At 42.6% G+C, this 22,458-nt stretch overlaps 1 protein-coding gene and 1 non-coding gene across 3 annotated transcripts in view; one reads left to right on the forward strand and one right to left on the reverse strand.

Moving 5' to 3' along the window:
* Window positions 1–22,458, forward strand: part of dek (DEK proto-oncogene) — a 62,337-nt gene that overhangs the window by 39,019 nt on the left and 860 nt on the right. Inside the window, exons 7-11 of one of the 2 annotated variants that reach the window (XM_080204025.1) lie at window positions 7,729–7,917; window positions 9,804–9,945; window positions 10,713–10,763; window positions 16,081–16,229; window positions 18,267–18,335. In XM_080204025.1, the coding sequence (XP_080060151.1) occupies window positions 7,729–7,917; window positions 9,804–9,945; window positions 10,713–10,763; window positions 16,081–16,229; window positions 18,267–18,335 (600 nt within the window). The remainder of the gene's footprint in view (window positions 1–7,728; window positions 7,918–9,803; window positions 9,946–10,712; window positions 10,764–16,080; window positions 16,230–18,266; window positions 18,336–22,458) is intronic. The other variant, XM_080204032.1, reaches the window with a different exon arrangement.
* LOC145362375 (U2 spliceosomal RNA) lies at window positions 11,669–11,860 on the reverse strand. Its single transcript, XR_013889982.1, has one exon. It is a non-coding gene; the product is annotated as a U2 spliceosomal RNA (small nuclear RNA).

A 22,458-nucleotide genomic window follows, 5' to 3' on the forward strand; every position in this document is an offset into this window, starting at 1 on the left:
ACAGCTCAGTGACTATCACTGTTTGCTGTGCAGATACATGGATTTGGGCCAGTGTCTGTGGGAGTTTGCACATTCTCCCCGTGCTTGCATGGGTTTTCTCCAGGTGCTCCGGTTTCCTCCCACACCCCAAAGATGTGCTGTTAGGCTGATTGGTGTAACAAATTGTCCCTAAATTAGTCTCCTCTCAATCTGGTTTCCAATGTGGAGTGCCATAAGCGTAGACAAGGGTCATGGGTGGAAGAGGGGACTCTCTGTTGAAATGGCAGCGTGGGCTCGTTGGGCCAAGGGGCCTGTTTCCCGTGCTGTGTTGTTCTTTGGGACTTAGGACATTTGGTGTAAGCATGCTAAGAAAAGCCACGGAAGAGGAGATCTATGGCAAGCAATGTTGAAGTGAAACTGGTGATGTTAAATGGATATATTGATATTAACAGTCAGTGTTAGGTAGGAACTTGTAATATTCTAAAATGAATGTTAAATAATTTGAATTCTTCAATGTTGGTTTTTGCTTTATTGTAATGTCCTTTTTTTTTGCGTGAATCATGTTTGTGTATCAATTCCCAGAAAATGTCACGTCAGCCCCATGACTTTGGCTTTAAAGTTTTAAAGTTCATTCATTAGTGTCACAAGTAAGTTTACATTAATACTGAAATGAAGTTACTGTGAAGATCCCCTAGTTGCCACACTCCGGCGCCTGTTCTGGTATACTGAGGGAGAATTTAGCTTGGCCAGTGCACCTAACCAGCATGTCTTTTGGACTGTAGGAGGAAACCCATGCAGACATGGGAGAAGGTGCAGACTCTGCACAGTCAGTGCAGTCTCAAAAGTTTGACTTTTACACTGTATTTACAGTCTTTGAAACAAGGCAAAGCTCGCTACATAACTTGGCCATTGTATTCATCAATTTTACTGCACAATCTAGAGTAGTTATAAATGGAGCCAGGAAGTTACTGTTTTATTTGTGATTTTTATTAAATTCTACTTATTGTTGCATAGCATTAACACTCTGATAGATGCTAGTGCTGAGAAGAGTGTATTACAGCAGCTTTAACAGGTGTCCTGGTGACTAATTGGCTGAGAGCAACCAAATCTTTTTTGGTTTTGAGTGACCTTTTTCGTAGCTGGTATGTAATATCCTTCAGGATGAAATGTTAATCAAGGCCCTGTCTGCCTGTTTAGTTTTACATTACATAAGAACATAAGAAATAGGAGCAGGAGTAGGCCATCTAGCCCTTCGAGCCTGCCCCGCCATTCAATAAGATCATGGCTGATCTTTCGGGGCTCAGTTCCACATTCCCGCCCTCTCCCCATAACCCTTAATCCCCTCTCTTATCAAAAACCCATCAACCCGCGTCTTAAAAATATCTAGTGAGGTAGCCTCCACCACTTCAACGGGCAGAGAATTCCAGAGATTCATCACCCTTTGAGTGAAGAAGTTCCTCCTCAACTCCGTTCTAAACCGCCCCCCTTTTACCTTGAGGCTGTGCCCCCTCGTCCTACTATCCTTTCTGAGCGGGAAGAGTCTCTCCACCTCTATCCTGTCCATCCCATTCATCATCTTATACGTCTCAATGAGATCTCCCCTCATTCTTCTAAACTCTAACGAGTACAAGCCTAATTTATTCAGCCTCTCCTCATAGCTCAAACCCCTCAACTCCGGCATCAGCCTAGTAAACCTCCTCTGCACTCCCTCCAAGACCAAAATATCCTTGCGTAAGTACGGCGCCCAAAACTGCACACAGTACTCCAGCTGTGGCCTCACCAATGCCCTATACAGCCGCAGCAAGACCTCCCTACTTTTATATTCAATCCCCCTCGCTATGAAGGCCAGCATCCCATTCGCCTTCCTGACCACCTGCTGCACCTGCAAGCTGGGTTTTTGCGACTCATGCACAAGGACCCCGAGGTCCCTCTGCACCGTCGCCTGCTGCAGTTTTTCGCCACTTAACTAATAGTCCTTCCTACCATTATTCCTACCAAAGTGGACTACCTCGCACTTGCCAACATTAAATTCCATTTGCCATTTCCTGGCCCATTCGCCCAGCCTATCTCGATCCTTCTGCAGACTCTCTACACCCTCCGCACAATTTGCCGTTCCACCAATCTTGGTGTCATCAGCAAATTTCGACACCCTACACTCGGTTCCCTCCTCCAGATCATCTACATAAATGGTAAATAGCTGAGGCCCCAGCACCGACCCCTGGGGCACTCCACTAGTCACCATCCGCCAATCCGAATAGCACCCATTGACCCCCACTCTCTGCCTCCTATTTGACAACCAATCCTCTATCCACGCTAACACCCTACCCCCAACTCCATGTCCCCTGACCTTCTGCAATAACCTCTTGTGAGGTACCTTGTCAAACGCCTTCTGAAAATCAAGAAAGATCACATCCACCGGCTCTCCTCTATCCACTGCCCTAGACACATCCTCATAGAACTCCAGTAAATTTGTCAGACACGACTTCCCTTTAACGAAACCGTGCTGCGTCTGCTTTATCAAGCACTTTCTCTCAAGATGCCTCGCTATTTCCTCCTTGATGACGGATTCTAATATTTTACCTACAACCGACGTTAAACTAACCGGCCTATAATTCCCTGCCTTTTGCCTGGCACCCTTCTTAAACAACGGTGTAACATTAGCCGTTTTCCAATCTTCCGGCACTTCCCCGGAATCCAGCGACGTCTGGAAAATAACCACCAAGACATCCACTATCACCTCCGCCATTTCTTTCAGAACCCTCGGATGCATTCCATCCGGTCCTGGCGACTTGTCCACAATCAGCCCCTCCAGTCTGTCGAGCACCGCCTCTCTCGTAACAGTAATGTCATTAAGACCCTCCAGTCCTACCCCCTTTCCATCTCTAACACCTGGCAAATTATTCACGTCCTCCTCCGTGAAGACAGAAACAAAAAAATTATTTAAGACCTCAGCCATATCCGCATCCCCTACCACTAAGTCCCCCTTCTCATCCTCTAAGGGACCAACGTTCACCCTAGCCAGCCTCTTCCTTTTTATATATTTATAAAAACTCTTGCTATCCTTTTTTATATTAAGCGTTAGCCCAGCTTCATAGTTTCTCCTACCCTTCTTTATCAACTTCTTTGTCAATCTTTGTTGACATTTAAACCTCTCCCAATCCTCTTCTCGCCCACTACTCTTAGCTACTCTAAACGCCTCCGCTTTTAATTTAACACTTTCCTTCACCTCCTTCGTTATCCACGGCTTATTACCTCTCCTCCTACGGTCCTTTTTGACCATCGAAATAAATTTCTGCTGAGCACCAAGAAAGATCTCCTTAAAGATCCTCCACTGCTCCTCAGCAGACCTACCTTCCAAACGCGCTCCCCCAGTCCACATTCGCCAATTCTTCTCTCATCCTACCGTACTCCCCTCTGTTCAAACAAAGGACGCGCGTCCGGGAACCCACTTTCTCCTCCTCCATCTGCACCAGAAACTCCACCATACAATGATCGCTCTCCCCAAGAGGATCCTTCACGGCAAGGTCCCTAATTCTACCCGCCTCATTACATTACACCAGATCCAAGATAGCTCGCTCCCTCGTCAGCTCCAACACACACTGTTCCAGGAAACTATCCCGGCAGCATTCCAAGAACTCCTCCTCGAGCCCACCGCGTCCAACATGGGTCGACCAATCTATATGTAGATTGAAATCCCCCATAACTATGGCCGTCCCATTCCTGCACGCCGCACTTATTTGCGCGTTAACAGCCCGCCCCACCTCCAGATCATTATTCGGGGGCCTATAGACGACACCCATCAGCGTCTTCCTCCCTTTGCTGTTCCTAATCTCTACCCACAACGATTCCACTTTCTGCTCCTTGGCTCCAATATCATCCCTTGCTACCACCCTGATGCTGTCCTTAATCAGCAGAGCTACGCCCCCCCCCCTTTTTCCTCCCGCCTATCCTTCCTAAACACTTGATATCCCTGGGCATTCAGCTCCCAGTCCCTGTCACCTTGCAGCCACGTCTCTGTAATGGCCACCAGATCATATCCATTTGTGCCGATCTGTGCCACCAGCTCATCCACTTTATTCCGAATGCTTCGTGCATTCAGATAAAGTGCCTTCATCCCAGCCTTCATCTGGACCCTATTTGCCATAATGCCACCAACCATACTCACGCCCCCTACTCCTATTATTGGGACATTCTCGGCCTCTTCCCTTTCGACCCCATAATGTCACCTACCCTCGCACCCCCCCCACACACACACACACACACACACACCCCACCCCCAATTAGTTTAAAGCCCTGTCTACAGTCCTCTTTACTCTCTTCACCAGCACTCTGGTCCCAGCACGATTCAGACCCAACCCATCCCGCCCGAACAGGTCCCACCTACCCCAGTACTGATGCCAATGCCCCATAAATGCAAACCCATTCCTCCCACACCAATCCCTGAGCCACCCATTCACTTCCTTAATCCTATCAACCCTACGCCCGTCTGCACTCGGTTCAGGCAGTAGCCCAGAGATAACCACCTTGTCAGTTCTACTTTTTAATTCCATTCCCAGCTTCTCATATTCCCTCCCCAGATCCTCAGTTCGCATTTTGCCTACGTCGTTGGCACCCACATGTACCACAACGACCGGATTCTCACCCTCCCACTCCAGGTTCCTCTGCAGCCCAGATGCGACATCACAGACCCGAGCACCAGGCAGACAACACACCCTTCTGTGCACTTTGTCATTGTGACAAAGGACAGTGTCAATACCCTTCACTCCACTATCCCCAATCACTACTACGTTCCTTTTCACCTTCTCCTTGCCTATGTCCTGCTGCGTCACTGTACCGTGTGCAGTTTGCTCACCAACCTCACCTCCCTCGTCCTCGTCCACACTGGAAGCAAGAACCTCAAACCTGTTATGCAGATTGAGAGGCTGAGGCCTCTGCTCCCCACCCCCCCTTTCCTCTGCTCCCCACCCCCCTCTTGTTCCTGACCCTTAGAGTTAGCCAGTCTAGGGGGGGGGTGGATGTCTCTTGCGCCCCATTGACAATGGCAGCCTCTCTCTCCCTGATGAGCCTCATTAAGATCAGAGAGCACTCCCTGTTAAACATTTCTTTCTAAATCTCCATTCCTTCCCCAGTGTATTCCACAAAAAACTGATTAGACTCATTGTGAATCCCTTTTGGTTTTATAAAATCTCTTAGACTTTCCACTTTGGCCACAATTTCTTGATTGCACCCAAAGTGTGTTTGAATGGATAGTCTGTGTCAAGATCCTACTAACAATTAGCATGATGAAATGTAAACCATTTGGGCAGTCTAATAGAAGGCAATAATTTTACATCTGAAAAAGTATTCTTGCCTTGGGCTCCTGATTTTGATCTGTATGGTTCCTCAAAATGAATCTATCAGCTCCTAAATTTTTCATTCATTATATATAAATAATGATCTAGCAACTCAAGACTGGGCGTCCATAATGTGTTTGGGCCATCAGCAGCAGCAGAATTGTACTTGACCACAATCTGTACCCTCATGGCCCAGCATACCCCCCACTCTACAATAATCTCCAAGCCAGGGGATCAACCTGGTTCAAGGAAGAATGCAGATGAGCACGCCAGATGCAAACCAGGCATACCTACAATGAGGTGTCAGCCTGGTGTAGCACAGGACTGCTTACATGCCAAACAGCATACGCAGTAAGTGATAGACCAAGCTAAGTGTTTCCACAATTAATGGATCAGATCTAAGTGTGCAGTCCTCTTACATCTAGCTGTAAATGGTGGTGGATAATTAAACAACTCACCGAAGGAGGAGGCTCCACAAATATCCTCATCCGTAATGATGGAGGAACCCAGCACATCAGTGCAAAAGATAAGGCTGAAGCTTTGGCAACAATCTTGTGCTGAGTGGATGAGCCATGCTGGCTTTCTCTGGATGTCCCCGACATCACAGATGTCAGTCTTCAGCCAATTCGATTCGCTCTATGTAGCATCAAGAAACCACTGAAGATACTGGATACTGCAAAGGCTATGGGTCCTGACAGTCCAGTAAATGCCCTGAAGACTTGTGCCCCAGAACTTGCCATACCCAAAACCAACTCCTGTTCCAGTTTAGCTATAACGTTGGCAACCACCTGCAATGCAGAAAGTTGCCCAGGTCTGTCCTGTACACAGAACACTCCAGATCCAAACTGGCCAATTACTGCCCCGTGAGTCTGCTCTTGATCATCAGTAAAGTGATGGTAGGCATCATCAAACACCAACAAGCGGCACTTAATCAGCAATAACCTGCTTGTGGCTGCTTAGTTTGGGTTCCGTTGCGGTCACCCAACTCCTGACATCATTACATCCTTGCTTCAAGCATGAACAAAAGAGCTAAATGCCAGAGGTGAGGTGAGAGTAACATCAAGGCAGCATTTGAGTATGGCACCAAAGAGCCCTAGCAAAACTGGAGTCAGTGGGAATTAGGGGGAAACTCTCTGCTAGTTAGAACCATACCTAGCACAAAGGAAGATGGTCGTGGTTGTTGGAGGCCAGTCATCCCAATTCCAGGATATCACTGCAGAAATTCGTTGGGTAGTGTCCTAGTCCCAATCATCTTCAGCTGCTTCATCAATGACCTCCTTTCCATCATGAGGTTGGAGGTGGGGATGTTCACTGATGACCACAATTTTCAGTACCATTTGTGATTCCTCTGATACTAAAACAGTTCATGCCCATGCACTAAGACCTCGACAATATCCAAACTTGGGTGACAATTGGCAATGAACATTCACGCCACACAAGTACCAGGCAATGACCATCTCCAAGAGGAGAGGATCTAACCACTGCCCCTTGACATTCAATTGCATTATCGTTGCTGAATTCCCCACTATCAATATCCTGGGAGTTACAATTAACCAGAAACTGGACTGGATTAGCCATATAAATACTATGGCAACTAGAGCAGATCAAAGGCTAGGAATCTTGCAGTATCCAGACTTCCTACAAAGCTTATCCGCCATCAAAGACACAAGTCAGGAGTGTGATGGAATATTCTCCACTTACCTGGATGAGAGGAGCTCCAACAACAGTTGACGCTCAGTGTCATCCAGGACAAAGCAGCTGTTTGCTACCTTTTCCACAAACATTCAACTCCTCCATCACTGACAAACAGTGGCAGTCATGTGTACCATCTACAAGATGTATGGAAGGAATTTGAGATGTATGATAAGGATTTTCATAGTAACTTCATTAATGTTAATGTAAGCCTACTTTGTGACACTAATAAATAAACTTCAACTCAATTTGCCAAGCTTCCTAATTCACCATCTTCCAAACCTGCTGTCACTACCATCTAGAAGGACAAGGACAGGAGACACCTGGAGGTTCCCCTTCAAGTCACTCGCCATCCTGACATTGAAACATATCAATGTTTCTTCACAGTTGCTTAGTCAAAATCTTGGAATTCTCTCCCCACAGCTTACCACCACCTTCTGAAGGGCAGTGAGGGATGGACAGTAAATGCTGGCCTAGCCAGCGAAGCCCACATCTTGTAAATGAATAAAAAAAAGTGTGTTGCAGCATTTGTGAATAGTTGTCTGGTATAGTAGTGTGCCTGGTCTGGAATGTGCACTGTGATATTTGTAGTGTGCGTGTGCCATTATTAATTAATTTTTATTAACCTAATTATTAGTTAATTCAGATATAAACACTGCATAGTTTGTCAACGTAACCTTGGTGCAGTGCTTCAATAAATCTGTTTAAAATATATATTTCACAGTCATTACCAAAACCTAAAAAGAAACGTCCAAAGGGTGGCAAGAAAGAACACAGCAGCTCTGGGTCCAAGAAGAAATCCAAGGCAGCAACCGTGGAAGAAATTCTCTCAGACGAATCCAGCAGTGAAGAAGAGGAAAAGAAAGGAAAGGAAAAATCTTCAGATGAAAGTGATGCAGAGGAAGAAGTGGAGGTTTGTGTCAGTTGTATCTGGACCACTTAATTCCTCTAGGTCAGATAATGTATATTAACTAGACTCTCAAATCTCTGTAGAGCAGTTGGGCCGATAATAAAAACCTAACCTAATCTTTAAGGTAAGGTCTGCTTTGAAAGTGATGAATTCTATAGAGCAGACAAGGCATTTGAACTCACTGGTTCCAATCTCCCACCCTTCTTCCCCCAGAACGTAGTATAATTTAACTTTCTTTTCACCACATACCTCTCACTGGAACAGTACAGTGTTAACTCTAGTTGTGTCTCTGGTGAAGCTATTCCAACCTCTTATTTATATTACTCTTTGTTCCTTTTATCACCTTTGACTTTGCTCTCTGATATTTGAATTGCTCACTATCTGCTTACATTAATTTTCTCAATTTCCTTTTGAAAATCTTTTACAGAACCTCCAGATTTCTTGCTTAAAAAATACCCCACAGGTTATAGACTACTACAATGGTTACAGTGAAAACTAATCTCTCTTTTAGCCAGTGTTCATGACAACATTGTTGCTACCAGTCACTTGTACCAAGCCTGTCCACTTGAAAATAGTATTTGTTTTCTTTAGTGCTGAAGTCTAACTGGAGGCCTTTGGCATTGTTAAGGCATAGATTACAAGGGCAAGCATGTAATGCAGAACTTGTCACCAACATGACCTCAGTTGGAGTGTTCTGGACATGACGTTTTTAAGAAAGATGTGAAGGAATTGGACAGACTGTAGACTCATGAAAATGGTCACATGGATGAGGAGCTTCAGATATGAAGATGAATTGGAGAAGTTAAGTCTGTTTTCCCTGAAGAAGAAAAGCTGAGGAGGTCTGATCAAGAGGGCTCTGGACTTGGTAGAAGGGATGAAATTGTTCTCACATGTAACAGGATCACAAATGAGGGGCACCGATTTTAAAGTAGTTGTCAAAGAAATTATGGAAAGTGAGTCGTTTAGGTCTGGAATGCATTACCTGAGAGTGTGGTGGAAACAGATTCAATCAAGGCATTCAAAAGGGAGTTGGACTGTTCCTTTTCAAGTAGTTACGTACAGGGTTACAGGGAGAACGTAGGGGAATTCCACTAAGTGAAATGCTCAGTTGGAAAGCAGATGGAAATATGCAGGGCCAAATGGCTGCCTCCAATGTAACAATTCTGTTATTCCACTGCCACAGATAAAGATAATCATAAACTGTATAGGAAAGGTAAACCCCGAGTCAGTTGCTTGATGTATCCTGACAAGGTCACTGGTCCAAACTGCAAAAGGTGAAGTTTGAGTGGTGTCAGAAAATAGTATTTCAGTGTTGTAATCAACATCAAGGTTGCTTTGTTTTGGTAGCGAGTATCATAGAATAGATTTTCCTAGAGGGAGTGGGGGCAAAACCTTAAATTCCCAGAAATATTTGGATGAAGAGATTGGGATCAAATTGAGACTTTCATCATTTGTATCCATCTGTGATCATCTAATCTTGATAGTCATAGCTTTCGTGCCACAAATTAGCCAGAGCAACCAACAGATCGGGTTAGCTTGTTAGTCACAGTCTAGGAAACAAAGTCAAAGACTGGCTGGGATGTATTGCAGTCTGTGTAATCTGCTTGGACTGCATGCAGGCCATGTCAGGACAGTGTGCCTATTACTTAGATTTTTAACTAGTGAAAAGTTTTCAGCCAATGTCAGTTAAAGGGTACTATTGCTTTAATTTGGTCAAAATTCTGATCAAATCTTAAATTAATTCTGTTAAAACAGACTTTTAAGTAAAAATATCCAGTTCTGTAGAGCTTTATTAAAAAAGGATTGTGTAGTTGCTCTCAAGTACGAACTATAAACCACAGACACCAAATATTTAAGAAAACATTGAGAATCCATTCAATTTTTTTCAGCCACCCAAGAAAGTGTCTAAGAAAGAGAAATCCACACCAAAAGCTGTGCCCAAAGGCAAGAAGGCACAAACTACTAAAGCAACAAATGTGAAAAAAGCTGACAGCAGCACTGCAAAGAAAACTGCAGCTCCTGCCAAGAAGGGTGAGTACAAAGAGCTTATCTAGTTTTGAGGTTAACAAACAACACATTATTGACCAGATAATGCATTTTGGAGATTTTGGCTGAGAAGGAAAGAAGTCTCCCTGGAAAACATAATCTGCTTCGTTGGTTAAGGCATGTCCTCCGAATAACACCAGGTTACTGAAAAATAGTCTGCAGCTTCTAAAACCAAGACAGCAATGTCCAGTAGCTGATGCCAACCCTTTCCTTTCTCGCTACTCCACCCCTCAGTCATCTGCTGCCTTTCCATGTGCCACTACATGAGGTGAGAGAAAACAATCTCGTGTTTTCAGGTAAAAGTGAAGAACCAAATACACACACTCGACTCACTGTAGCAGACCTTTTTTGTTGCAGAAAGGTGTGTTTTGTTCTCAGTAAATGTAAGATGTTGATTCTGTAGAGCAGAACTCATTCCTAGAATTTGCATTTAATCTTGGCATCAAGTTTGTTTGAGGTTAGATGTAGGATAAAACCTGTATGTTACTCCACTCCTTCCTCATGGCATCAGGGATGCCTTCTGCATCAGCAAATTTCCCAGTCTTCTCATGTCCTTGGGTCTTAAATGCAGTGCTGATTTGGTGATGAGAATTGCAGAATTGAAACTACCCAGTAAGCTTGCAGCTGACTGAGAGAAATTTTTCTCTCCTTTGAGCTGGGCTGAAATTTGAATCCAGATCTGGTAAATACAAGGACAGTATTCTAACTTACTGCACCACCCAGCTCCCGTTTAATGTAATTTTGTTCCCTAGACCTGGGCAGTGGCGCCAAAAAGGTGGCTTCGATTGGGAGGCTAGCTGAGAGTAAGTAAATCTTTTTAAATATCATTTTACATGCAGACTAAAATAATCCGGAGGGAAAAAGACAATTTTGTACAAATTAGTATAGGAGAAAAATACAATAAAGCATTTTCATAGAGTTTTCCTATTTAAATGGTAGTGAAAATAGCACGTCGTTGTGTTTATATTACACTGTAAGCAATGATACTTCCAGAAACTATTCCAACAATAGAGAATAAGTGGCACTGAGGAAACAAAACTTCACTTATCTCATCAGTACGCTTTAAATCTAAGACCCATTTGAATCATACTATAAGGTAGTAACTGATTTTGGTGTAAATTTTCTGAGTGCATATCAGTGATGAGGATGCCCATTGACAGTGTGAATGCAGCTTTCCAGTGGAGTTCCCTGTCTGTAATCAGAAGTTAGACCTATATGTTGACACAGGAAGGCTTGTTATTTACGCATTTGTGACTTATCTGGCCAATCCACTGATGGGAAATGAGTGCTCTTATAAAATTTAAGGTGGAATTCTCCACCTGTGTGCTTACCAAAAACCGAAGAATCCCATCCGAGGTCAATGGATCTTTTGTGTCCTCTGTCCCCGCCCACTATATAATTCCCGTGGCAGGCGGGACGGGAGAATTCCCCCATTAATCTTACCTGTTTCCCTTTTATAGCATTTATCAATTGTGATTGTTGCAAGCATGTGACTGGTATTCTTTTGCCTGATTTATGAAATAATTTCTCAATGTTATAATGCTCAGGATCACTCTCTCCAATCTATCTTCTCAATTTATTTTGTTTGTTTACTTTATTCCAATCCAATCAAGTCAAATTAAATCCAATTCAGAGTCCCAACAAGTTGGGACATTCCCGATCCAAGCTGATGAGACAGGGCTCTCACCTCCTGTCTTGGGCTTGATCTACATGATCCAAGCTGATTGGAGTAGGTGTAGCTCCTCCTCCAAGGCTTGATCTTATTTGCATCTTAGCCAAAAGGCCAAGATGCCGCTTGAAAAAATTGCTTCAAATGAAGCTGAAATGTAACCTAATGACTTCAACAAAGTGCAGCATGTCAATACTGCACTTGATCTTAGCCAAAAGGCCGAGAAGCGATCAAATAAATCACCAAAAAAGCCATCTCTGATTTACTTCCTTGTATCATCTCCACTCATATTCCACTTCCACACTATGACACTGTGACGTGATAGTGACTCCCCATGACATCAAGTAGCATTTAGCTGAGTATGGCATCAAGAAGCAAAATTGGAATCATACCTGATACAATGGAAGATGGTTGTGGTTTTACGAGGCTAATCACCTCAATCCCAGGGCATTGTTGCAGGAGCTCCTCAGACAGTGTCCTCGGTCCAACCATAGCAGTGGCCTTCTAACCATCCATAAGGTGAGGTGAGAAGCAGGGATGTTCACTGATGATTACACAGTTCTCAGTACCTTTCATGACTTCTGAGGTACTGAAGCAGTCTGTGTTCCCGTGTGACAACATTCAGGCTTGTGCTTATTATTGGCAAGTAATATTTGTGCCAACCAAGTGTAAGCAAAGACCAGTTCTAACAAAGGAAGCTAATCATCTCCCTTGATATTGAACCTGACTAGATCAGTCATATAAATATGGCTACATGAGCAGGTCAGATGCTGAGAATTCTGTAGGGAGTAACTTGTCTCTTGACTCCCCAAAGCGAGCTTGTCCACCATCTACATGGCACAAGTCAGGAATGTGTTGGAAAGTTCTCCACTTTGCTGAATTAATGTAGCTTTAATTACACTCAAAAGGTCAATGCCATCCACAACAAAGCAACTTGATTTGTACCCATTCGGTATTTTAAACTTATGTGTCCTTTGCCGATGGTGCACAGTGGCAGCAGTGTAAGCTTTTAAATAAGATACATTGTGTCAACTTGGCAAGCTTCCTTTGGCAGTATCTTTCAAAAACTTGCCCTCTACCGCCTAGAAGAACAAAGGCAGCAGATAGGATCACCTGTATGTTTCACTCCAAGTTGCACACCATCCTGGCTTGGAGCTGTACTCTCTCTTTACTATGTTGGATCAAAAAACCTGGAACTGCCGGTATATTTTTACCTACACCAGACGAAATACAGTGGATCAAGAAGCACCATCACCCATCTTAAGGGCAGTTAGGAATGAACAACAAATGCTGGCCTTGGTAGCGACACTCAAATATAATCCCTAAGCCAGGTACAAGTGCACTTTCAAAATCCTATTTAGCCTGACCATGGCTGTCTGTTCACCATTACATTTCTGAGCTGCCAATTTCCATACCTGCACCCTTGTCCTAGCCCCAGTGAAACCATTCGCCTCTGTCATCCTAGCCACACCCCTGGGCTGCCCCATCTACTCTCCAGTCCAAGGGTCAAAGACTTAAAGGAATATGATGGACATTGCTTTTCAATGCAAGATCTGGATCCTGTTTTTGTGTATTAAAACTGGAAGATCATTCCAGAATGCAAAAATTCTGGCTTATTTTCTCTACTGCAAACTGTCATCAAAAGCTGCTTTTCCTGTCATCTCTTTGTTCACTTTCAACAAAAATGCAAGGACTTGATGGACTTCTTTATTGCTTATAATCTAATCTGCCTTTGCCACTATCCTCCTTTCTATCAGCTCACAGGGCATATGTTTCTCTAGAGGTCCTTTGTACTAGCCCTGAACTTTCATCTTTCTCTTTCTATCCTCATAGCTTTCTCTGAACTTTTACATGTGATCCATCTCCTGCTGCCTCAGCCCTGTTCCTAATGAACTGCTCACAACCTACCGTACCTTTCTGGCTCTTTTTAGTCAATAACACCAGCTGTTCTCTCTTTTCAGGTTGTGTCCCTCACTCCTTTAAATCAGCTGTCGGCATCTCTGTCCACAACAAACCAACCTTTGATTGCACCATCCTTGCAAAGCATCGCCCCCATCTCCAAAGCCCTTTTCTTTCAAAAGCTCAGGAACATGGTGTTCTCTCCTAAATCCATGACCATCTTTCCTGAAACTTCATGTTTAAATCCCTCCAATCAGCATCCCACCCACCCCACAGTATCAAATCAGCTTTTATCAAAGTCAGGTGATATCTATTGTTACTGAGATAAAATAAATTGTTCCTCATTCATCTTGACTTTGCTGCAGTTTTTGACAGTTGAACACATTTATTCAGTTACTCCCTCTTTCCCTTCTTATCTAAGTAATCATAGCCAGAGTCTCACTTGCAATGGTCTCTCCTCCTGCACCCTTATCTGTAGTCACTGACCTTGACCTGCTCCTATTATCTATATGCCTCATAACACATCTGAAAACAGGGTATTCATTTTCAATGTATGCTAATCACACCCAGCCATTTCTCTTGACTTATCACTGTTACTAAATTATCTTACTGCAGATTCAACTGACATCCAATATTGGATGAGCAGAAATTTCCTCCAGCTAGAAGACTAAAGCCATTGTTTTCACCAACCACAAGACTAAAGCCATTGTTTTCAGTTTCCACTACGAACTGTTCTCTATCTACGGAGTCCATCCCTCCTCCTGGCCAACTGTCTGAGACTGAACCAACCTTGGAATCATATTTGATTTTAAGATGAGCTTCTGACCCCACACTAAGGCCACTGATTTCCATCTCTGTAACATTGCCTGACTGTGTCTCTGCCTTGGTACATCTGCTGTTGAAACTCTCATTCATGCCTTTGTTCGCTGTGGACTTGATTATTCTAGCACACTCCTGGTTGATATCAAATATTTTATGCCCTGTAATCTTGTCCCGCAGAAATGGTTAGCACTTAGTGCCAGGGATCTGTGTTTGATTCCCAGCTTGGGCCACTGTCTGTGCGAATTCTGCACCTTCTCCCCGTGTTTGCGTGGGTTTTCTTTGGGTGCTCCAGTTTCCTCCCACAGTCCAAAAGATGTGCTGGTTAGGTGCATTGACCATGCTAAATTCTCTTCCACTGTACCTGAACAGGATGTGGCAACTAGGGGATTTTCACAGTAACTTTATTGCAGGGTTAAGGTAAGCCTACTTGTGACACTAATAAATAAATTTTTAAATCTGCTGTTCATGCACAAGCCTTCACCAAGTTTTATTAATCTAACTCCTGTGCTTGCTGATATATACTGTTGCTGGTAAAGCAACATTTTGATTTTAATATTCTTAACCTAGTTTTCAAAATTCTGCATGGCCTTATCCCTCCCTATATTCTCTCCTCCAGCCGCAAGACCCTCATGTTACTATATCATTCAATTCTGGCCACTTGAGCATCCCTGATTTTAATTGCTTCACCATTAGAGGCCACATCTTCAATGCCCAGGCTTTGAGCTCTGAAATTTTTTCTCTACATCTTTTTACCTCTTTGTTCTCGTTTTAAAACATTCCTTAAAATTTATCTCTTGTTTTCAGTTACCTAATCAAATATCTCTGGCTTAGTAACATACTTTAGTTTTATAATGCTACTGTGAGATGCTTTGGGACGTTTAGTTATGTTAAAATAAATTCAAGTTCTAAACTCTACTGAAAATGAAGCATGTGGTGGTTATTTTGTGGAGAAACAGAACTCTAATTAAAACTTAAGAAAACAAAATTTATATGAACTGTTACGGTGCTACAAATTGGCAGTGGTATGGTGTTGAGCAGATGCTAATTCCATGGGAAAATCATCCTCATTATCAGTTGGTTGGCAACATTTTTCAGATGTCTTGCACTCGTCAGTGGAATTACTTATTGAAATTCAACACCAGCTTTGTGCATTCTTGATTTTAAAATGAGCAACAATGGTGTTACAACCTGCAAACTATTAGTGACAGATCTTTCTCCTGTTACCGTGAGCTGGAAAAAAACACAGTAGCATCTGTATAATCCTAGCTGCAATGTGCCTAAAAACCAGGTGGTCGTAATCAAATTAACTGGATTTTTTTTCAGTGATTAACCAAGCAATACCTCTGCAGATCTCATGCAGAAAAGTTAACATTCTGAAATTATTATATTTAAGATTCCTTCTCTGTGGCCCTCCTCTCAAATGTTGCTTATTAGAGAGTCCAAACCTGTAACTAATTTTGGTACACATGTTGATTTTAGCTTTATTTGCACCCAGAATGGATTGCATTTTAATTATTAATGAGGATTGGCTGAGTCTACGCTTGAGTAACTGGTTTGGAACTCGGTCAGCTGTGAACTCCTAATACTTTATGTACCCTTTTTCACTCCCATCCCACCTCAGCATCCTAACCTTCCCAAAAGCTAACTCAAACTTGATGTAGGATTTTGAATAGTGCATAATTGTATTGAGTTAGTTTGAAACACTACTGCGTCTTGTCATTGTTTCACAGAAAGTGAATCTGAAGATAGTTCGGATGATGAACCACTGATTAAGAAACTTAAAAAACCACCTACAGATGAAGAATTGAAGGGAACAGTCATGAAATTGTTGGTTGATGCGAACTTGGAAGAAGTCACAATGAAACAAATTTGCAAAAAGGTGAACTATTAATGATTTGTTGCAGATGTTTTGTTTTAAACTTGAGGCAATGCTGCTTTGTATTATACTAGAAAATTAGCTCCGTGCTGAAGAAAGCTTGGGTTAGTCTATTTAAACAAACTCGAATGTTTGAAAGCCTAAAATTTGAAAAGGCCCTCTCCACCCCCAGTAGTAGATAATATTCCGAGTTAATAATGCCTAAACTGTTTAAACTGAAACTGACAGAAACTTCTAGGTGAATGTGCAGTTAAATATGGAAATCCAGAATTTGCTGTCAGTAGTTCCCCACTCCTGCACAGGATATGCCATTGAAATCCCTAAAGATAAGGAGTTGACATGCACTTACACTTGTGTTCTTAGTCTTACTGTAAAAAAAAAACTTAAGTTACACCTTGTTAAATAAGGTGCAGACAAGTTTTTACCACCATTAAGTTGTTGTTAGTTCAACTTCTACCTTAGTCCTGTAATGTCCCAAATTTGTTCTACTGTCCAAAATTATTAAACAGTGAAAGATAATGGGTGCTTTTACTTCATGAAATACCAGTAACCAAAAATGTGCAAAATGTTGATAACTCCTGCAAAGCTTTGTCCTGGGTATATCCTGACAGATGGCAATAATGGGCATTGTGTTGTATAGCTTTTCATAGAATGCAATACTCTTGATTTTAAAAGATATTTTCACATTGTATCATATATATGATGGGTATTAACCTATCTGATTTTTAAGAAAGAGTATATTAAGGGATGTTCAACATAGATTATTGAACTCCACCCATACAATTTGAAATCATTATACTTGATATCAAACCAATGCAGCCAATCACTTTCATTGTATTTAATTGTTGTGTTGACTGATTCTAAATCTAACAAATACTAATTCTCAAATATGATACAAAGGAGCCTACAAAGTACAGATCTTTTGCAATTAGTGTTGAATGTGTCTTCAACTCAAATTTGTTTTATTCTTGAGCTACTTCAGAAATGCATGTTTTTATTCTTTTAAAGTTTTCATAGAATTATTTTCAAGAACTGCATCTTTGATGCATTTGAGCCATGTTTTGTGATGGCATTTTATGATTGAGCATAGTGAGTTAATGGAGCTTCTGAGTTGAGGGTTCACTGTAACTATGATGGAACATTTTAGAATTTTGTGATTATCCCCAGTTGTGATCTTACAGCTCCTGCTGCAAATTCACAGCTTCATTTTAACCTGAGTAACTTCAACAATTCTCCTAATGTCACCACGAAATAACACAAAAATCAGTAAAAACCACCTGGGCTGCAGTGCCAGATGAAACTCCTTTAAATCTCTGAAGGAAGGTTTATGGTAGTAATGGTTTGCTTCAGGAGAAAAAGAACAAGTCCCTAGACTAGAAAAAGAGGTCATCAAAGATGAGGCTTAAATGTTTGGCTACTGGTAGTTACAGCATGTTGGTGAAATCTTCCACATGACCATATTTTTATTGCAAATAAGCTTAAGGATTTCTGTGCCTTGTTTGTCTGGATTCCCTGATGTGGGATGGTGTACCCCAATTAAAAGATTGTAAAGAATGCTATATGAACAAACTGAAATTACTTCCTGGTGACCATCATTCTTTGCATCACATAATTTAGATATTGTGCTTCCTGATGATACTTTGAGACGGGATTTGTTATAAGTAACCCTACATAGAAGTATTGTTATTTCTTGTCTATATACTGTTTACTTTCTAACTTGTGTTTGTGAGGACAAATCTGTATCCCGGTGAATGTCCATTTTTTTGTAATACTAGGAGAAAACTGGTACAGTGGATTGATGTCGGCAAGTGAGCTGGTCATGCCAAAGAGCAGGGAGTTCGATGCTTATTTTAGTTTAAGTTTGTGTAAACTTTGTACTTTCTAATTAACTGCATACTAACGTTTTTGCAGAGTAATTTGAATGGTATCTTTGACCCGTCATATAACCTGTCTTTATTAATTAGAATGGTCTTGTTTTCAAGGTTAATATTTCCAGTATGCTGTTCTTAAGCACTTAAGCAAATGTTCTATCTTACTTAGGTTTTTGCCAGCTATCCTGATTATGACCTCTCTGATAAAAAAGATTTTATCAAGAACACCGTGAAAGAGGTACGTGTTCAGTAGCCTTTTCTCAATGGGACCTTGCTATCATTAAATATTAAATTTATAAATCATAAAGTAAATACCAACTTAAAGTTAGAATTGAAACTAATTAGGGTGGTAGAAGCAGAAGCTAACAGTTATTTTGAAAGGAAATTGAAGGGACACTTAAAAACAGGGTTTGCGTGGTCTGGGCCATAAGTGATTAAGAACAAAGAACAACACAGCATGGGAAATAGGCCCTTCGGCCCAACGAGCCTGCGCCGCCATCTTAACAATGTGATTTTCCTCCTCCACCCTTGACCCACGTCTATGCTTATGGTACCCCCATTGGAAACCAGATTAAGGGGAGAATAATTTAGGGACAATTTGTTACACCAATCAGCCTAAGAGCGCATCTTTGGGGTGTGGGAGGAAACCGGAGCACCTGGAGGAAACTCACGCAACCACAAGGAGAATGTGCAAACTCCCACAGATACTGGCCCAAATCCACGTATCTGCACAGCAAACAGTGATAGTCCACTGAGCTGTTGTGGTGCCCATCTGCTGGTCCAGTTTTAAGCATACACAAACGACGCGAAGTACTGGGCTACTCTCGAAACTTCCAAGAGCAGCCCACACACGACCCACCGCGTGCATGCCCCTCGTTAGACAACAAGGTGGACTGACGCACCTGCAGAGTAAAAGAGAAAAACATCAACGCATGTAACAGTTGATTTCCAGAAATGTCCCGAGGCTCTGATCATTAATTAAAACAGTCTCCTATAACCCTCCATCCCTATTTCGCTCATGTGTCTAAGTAAACCTTAATCAAGTCCAGCGTGCCTACCTCCACCATCTTACTTGGCAGTGCATTCCATACCCCCATGACCCTCTGTGTGAAAAACCTCCCTCTAGCATCCCCCCTCACCTTAAGCCCGTGGCCCCTCGTGATATTTGCCTCCAATCTAGGAAAAAGCCTGCCACTGTTTACTCTACCTATACCCTTCATTATCTTATACACCTCTATTAGATCCCCCCTCAATCTCCGTCTTTCTAAGGAAAACAGCTCCAATTTACCCAGTCTTTCCTCATAACCCAGTATTATGAGGAGTAAGTGGTGTGATCAGCAAATTTGCAGATGACACTAAGATGGCTGGATTGGCGGACAGTGGAGAGCAGTGTCAGGTAATACAACGGGATATAGATAGGCTGGTATATTGGGTAGATAAATGGCAGATGGAATTTAATCCTGATATATGTGAGGTGATGCATTTTGGGAGAAATAATGTAGGGGGGAGTTACATGATAAAGGGTAGACCTATAAAGAGTATAGAAATGCAAAGGGACCTGGGGTGCAAGTGCACAAGTCTTTGAAGGTGGCAGTACAAGTGGAGAAGGTTGTGCAGAAAGCTTATGGTATGTTAGCCTTTATAGGAAGGGGACTAGAGTATAAGAGCTGGAGTCCAATGTTGCAGTTGTATAGAACGTTGGTTAGGCTGCATTTGGAGTACTGCATCCAGTTCTACAAAGAACAACACAGCACGGGAAACAGGCCCTTCGGCCCAACGAGCCCGCGCCGCAGTTCTGGTCGCCTTACTACCGGAAAGACATGGAGACCCTGGAGAGAGTGCAGAGGAGGTTTACCAGGATACTGCCTGGTATGGAAGGGCTGGGTTATGAGGAAAGATTGGGCAAATTGGGGCTGTTTTCCCTTGAAAGACGGTGACTGAGGGGAAATCTAATAGAGGTATATAAGATTATGAAGGGTATAGAGTAAACGGTGGTAAGTTTTTTCCTAGATTGGAAACGCACATTACGAGGGGCCACAGGCTTAGGGTGAGGGGGGACGAGGTATAATTTGGATGTTAGAGGGAGGTTTTTCACACAGGGTAGTGGGGATATGGAATGCTCTGCCAAGCAAGGTGGTGGAGGCAGGAAGAGTTACTTAAGCACATGAGCGGGATGGAGATGGAGGGATATAGGAGACTGTTTTAAATAAGGTTCAGGAGCCTTGGGACGTCCCTGGGAATCAATTGATTCCAGTGGACCTTGCAACATATTTTCTGACTCACTTGTTTTACTTTTGAGCTTCTGGGGATTCCCTTAAATGTTTGTATAAGGATGTGCATGGTATTGATGTTTTTCTCTTAATCCACAGGTGTTTCGGTCTGCCTTGTTATCCAACAAGGAGCATACACGCGATGGGTCATACAAGGGCTGCTCTTGGTTGTTTTGAGAGTAGCCTAGTACTTCACATCGTTAGTGTACACTTAAACTGGACCAGATGTTGGGCAACATGACAGCTCAGTGACTATCACTCTTTGCTGTGCAGATACATGGATTTGGGCCGGTGTCTGTGGGATTTTGCACATTCTCCTCGTGCTTGCGTGGGTTTTCTCCGGGTGCTCCGGTTTCCTCCCACACCCCAAAGATGTGCTGTTAGGCTGATTGGTGTAACAAATTGCCCCTAAATTAGTCTTCCCTCAATGTGGAATGCCATAAGCATAGACAAGGGTCATGGGTGGAGGGGGGACTCAATGTTAAAATTGCAGTGCGGGCTCGTTGGGCCGAAGGGCCTGTTTCCCGTGCTGTGTTGTTCTTTGTTCAATAATGCTTAAGCATGAAAGTGTTTTACATTTTATTGTAATAGTTTTTCAGGATTTCTGTAAATGTTTTGCAGGCTTCATTTTGTTCCCTGTTTTAATTGATTGAATTCCATTACTTTCTCTTAATATTTTTGGGTTGTGGTTGAATTGCCAGTTGTAATAATTATATTTGGTGTTATGGTTCCTTATCCTTATTTAAAGGATGATCCAAATTCAGAAGTACACAGGAATTAGCAGCAGAAGTAGGTAAAGTCCCTTCGAGCCTGTTTTGCCATTAATCAGATCATGGTTGATCTCTCCCTGATGTCCCTTTATCCTGTTTTTTTAAAATTAGAAGTGTATCTATCTCCTTGAAATGATTCAAACGCACCATGTTTTGGGCAGCAAGTGGTACAAATTCACCATCCTCTGCGAGAAGTAATTCCTCATCTCAGTTTTAAATCTACAGCCTCTAAACCAGTGACCTCTTGTTCTACATTGCCCTATAAGAGGAAGCATTTGGCCTGCATTTACTCTATCAATCCCTTTTTAAAAGTTAATATACCTTGATCATCTTCCCCCCTCACCACCCCACCCAAGCATAAGTCCAAAGTGTTTAATCTCTCCTCGTACATCAACCCAATGAACATAGAACACTACAGCACAAACAGGCCCTTTGGCCCACGAGTTGCGCCGATCACATCAACACCTATCTATAACCCCCAATCCCATAAAACCCCATATACTCATCCAGAAGTCTTTTAAAAGACCCCAGCGAGTTCGCCTCCACCACCACTGACGGCAGCCGATTCCATTCACTCACCACCCTCTGAGTGAAAAACTTAGCCCTAACATCACTTCTGTACTTTCCTCCCCGCACCTTAAACCTGTGTCCTCTCGTAGCGAACCTCCTCTGAATTGCCTCCAATGCCACCACCATATCATTCCTCAAATAAGGAGGCCAAAACTGGACACACTGCTCCAGGTGTGGCCTCACCACCACCACCACATATACAATTGCAACAACACTTCTCTACTTTTATACTCTAATCCCGTGGCATTTATTGAATGCTGCACTTGCATACTGACTTGTTGCGATTCATGAACAGTCACCCAGTTCTCTCTGCCTGGATACATTTTAAATCTGCTTTCATTTTAAATCTGCTTTCCAATTACATAATAATTTGCCTTTCTACTTTTTCTGCCAAATTGAGACCCATTCTTCTAGCCTGTCTGTATCCATTTGTAAATCTTTATATTCTCACTGCCTGCTTTCCCACCTATTATACCATCTGCAAATTTTGCTATGTTACACTCTGTCCCTGCTGCAGATCATTTATATAGATTACAACAGTTGAGGTCTGAGTAGTGCCCATTGTTGGCAGAGAATAACAATAGGAAGAATTGCCATCAGTTCTGTACATTTTAAAGGGTAATGGTGGAACCAGTATTCAAACATCTCCAGGTGAGAGAATTGTTTAATCCAAGCAAACTGTTCAATGAAACAGGCAGAAGTTGCAGTCTGATAGGCTGAAAGAAAGCGAGATTTGACATCACTGTACCAT

This window comes from Carcharhinus amblyrhynchos, chromosome 2, assembly GCF_965287045.1.
Source record: "Carcharhinus amblyrhynchos chromosome 2, sCarAmb.v2.hapA, whole genome shotgun sequence".
NCBI lineage: Eukaryota > Metazoa > Chordata > Chondrichthyes > Carcharhiniformes > Carcharhinidae > Carcharhinus > Carcharhinus amblyrhynchos.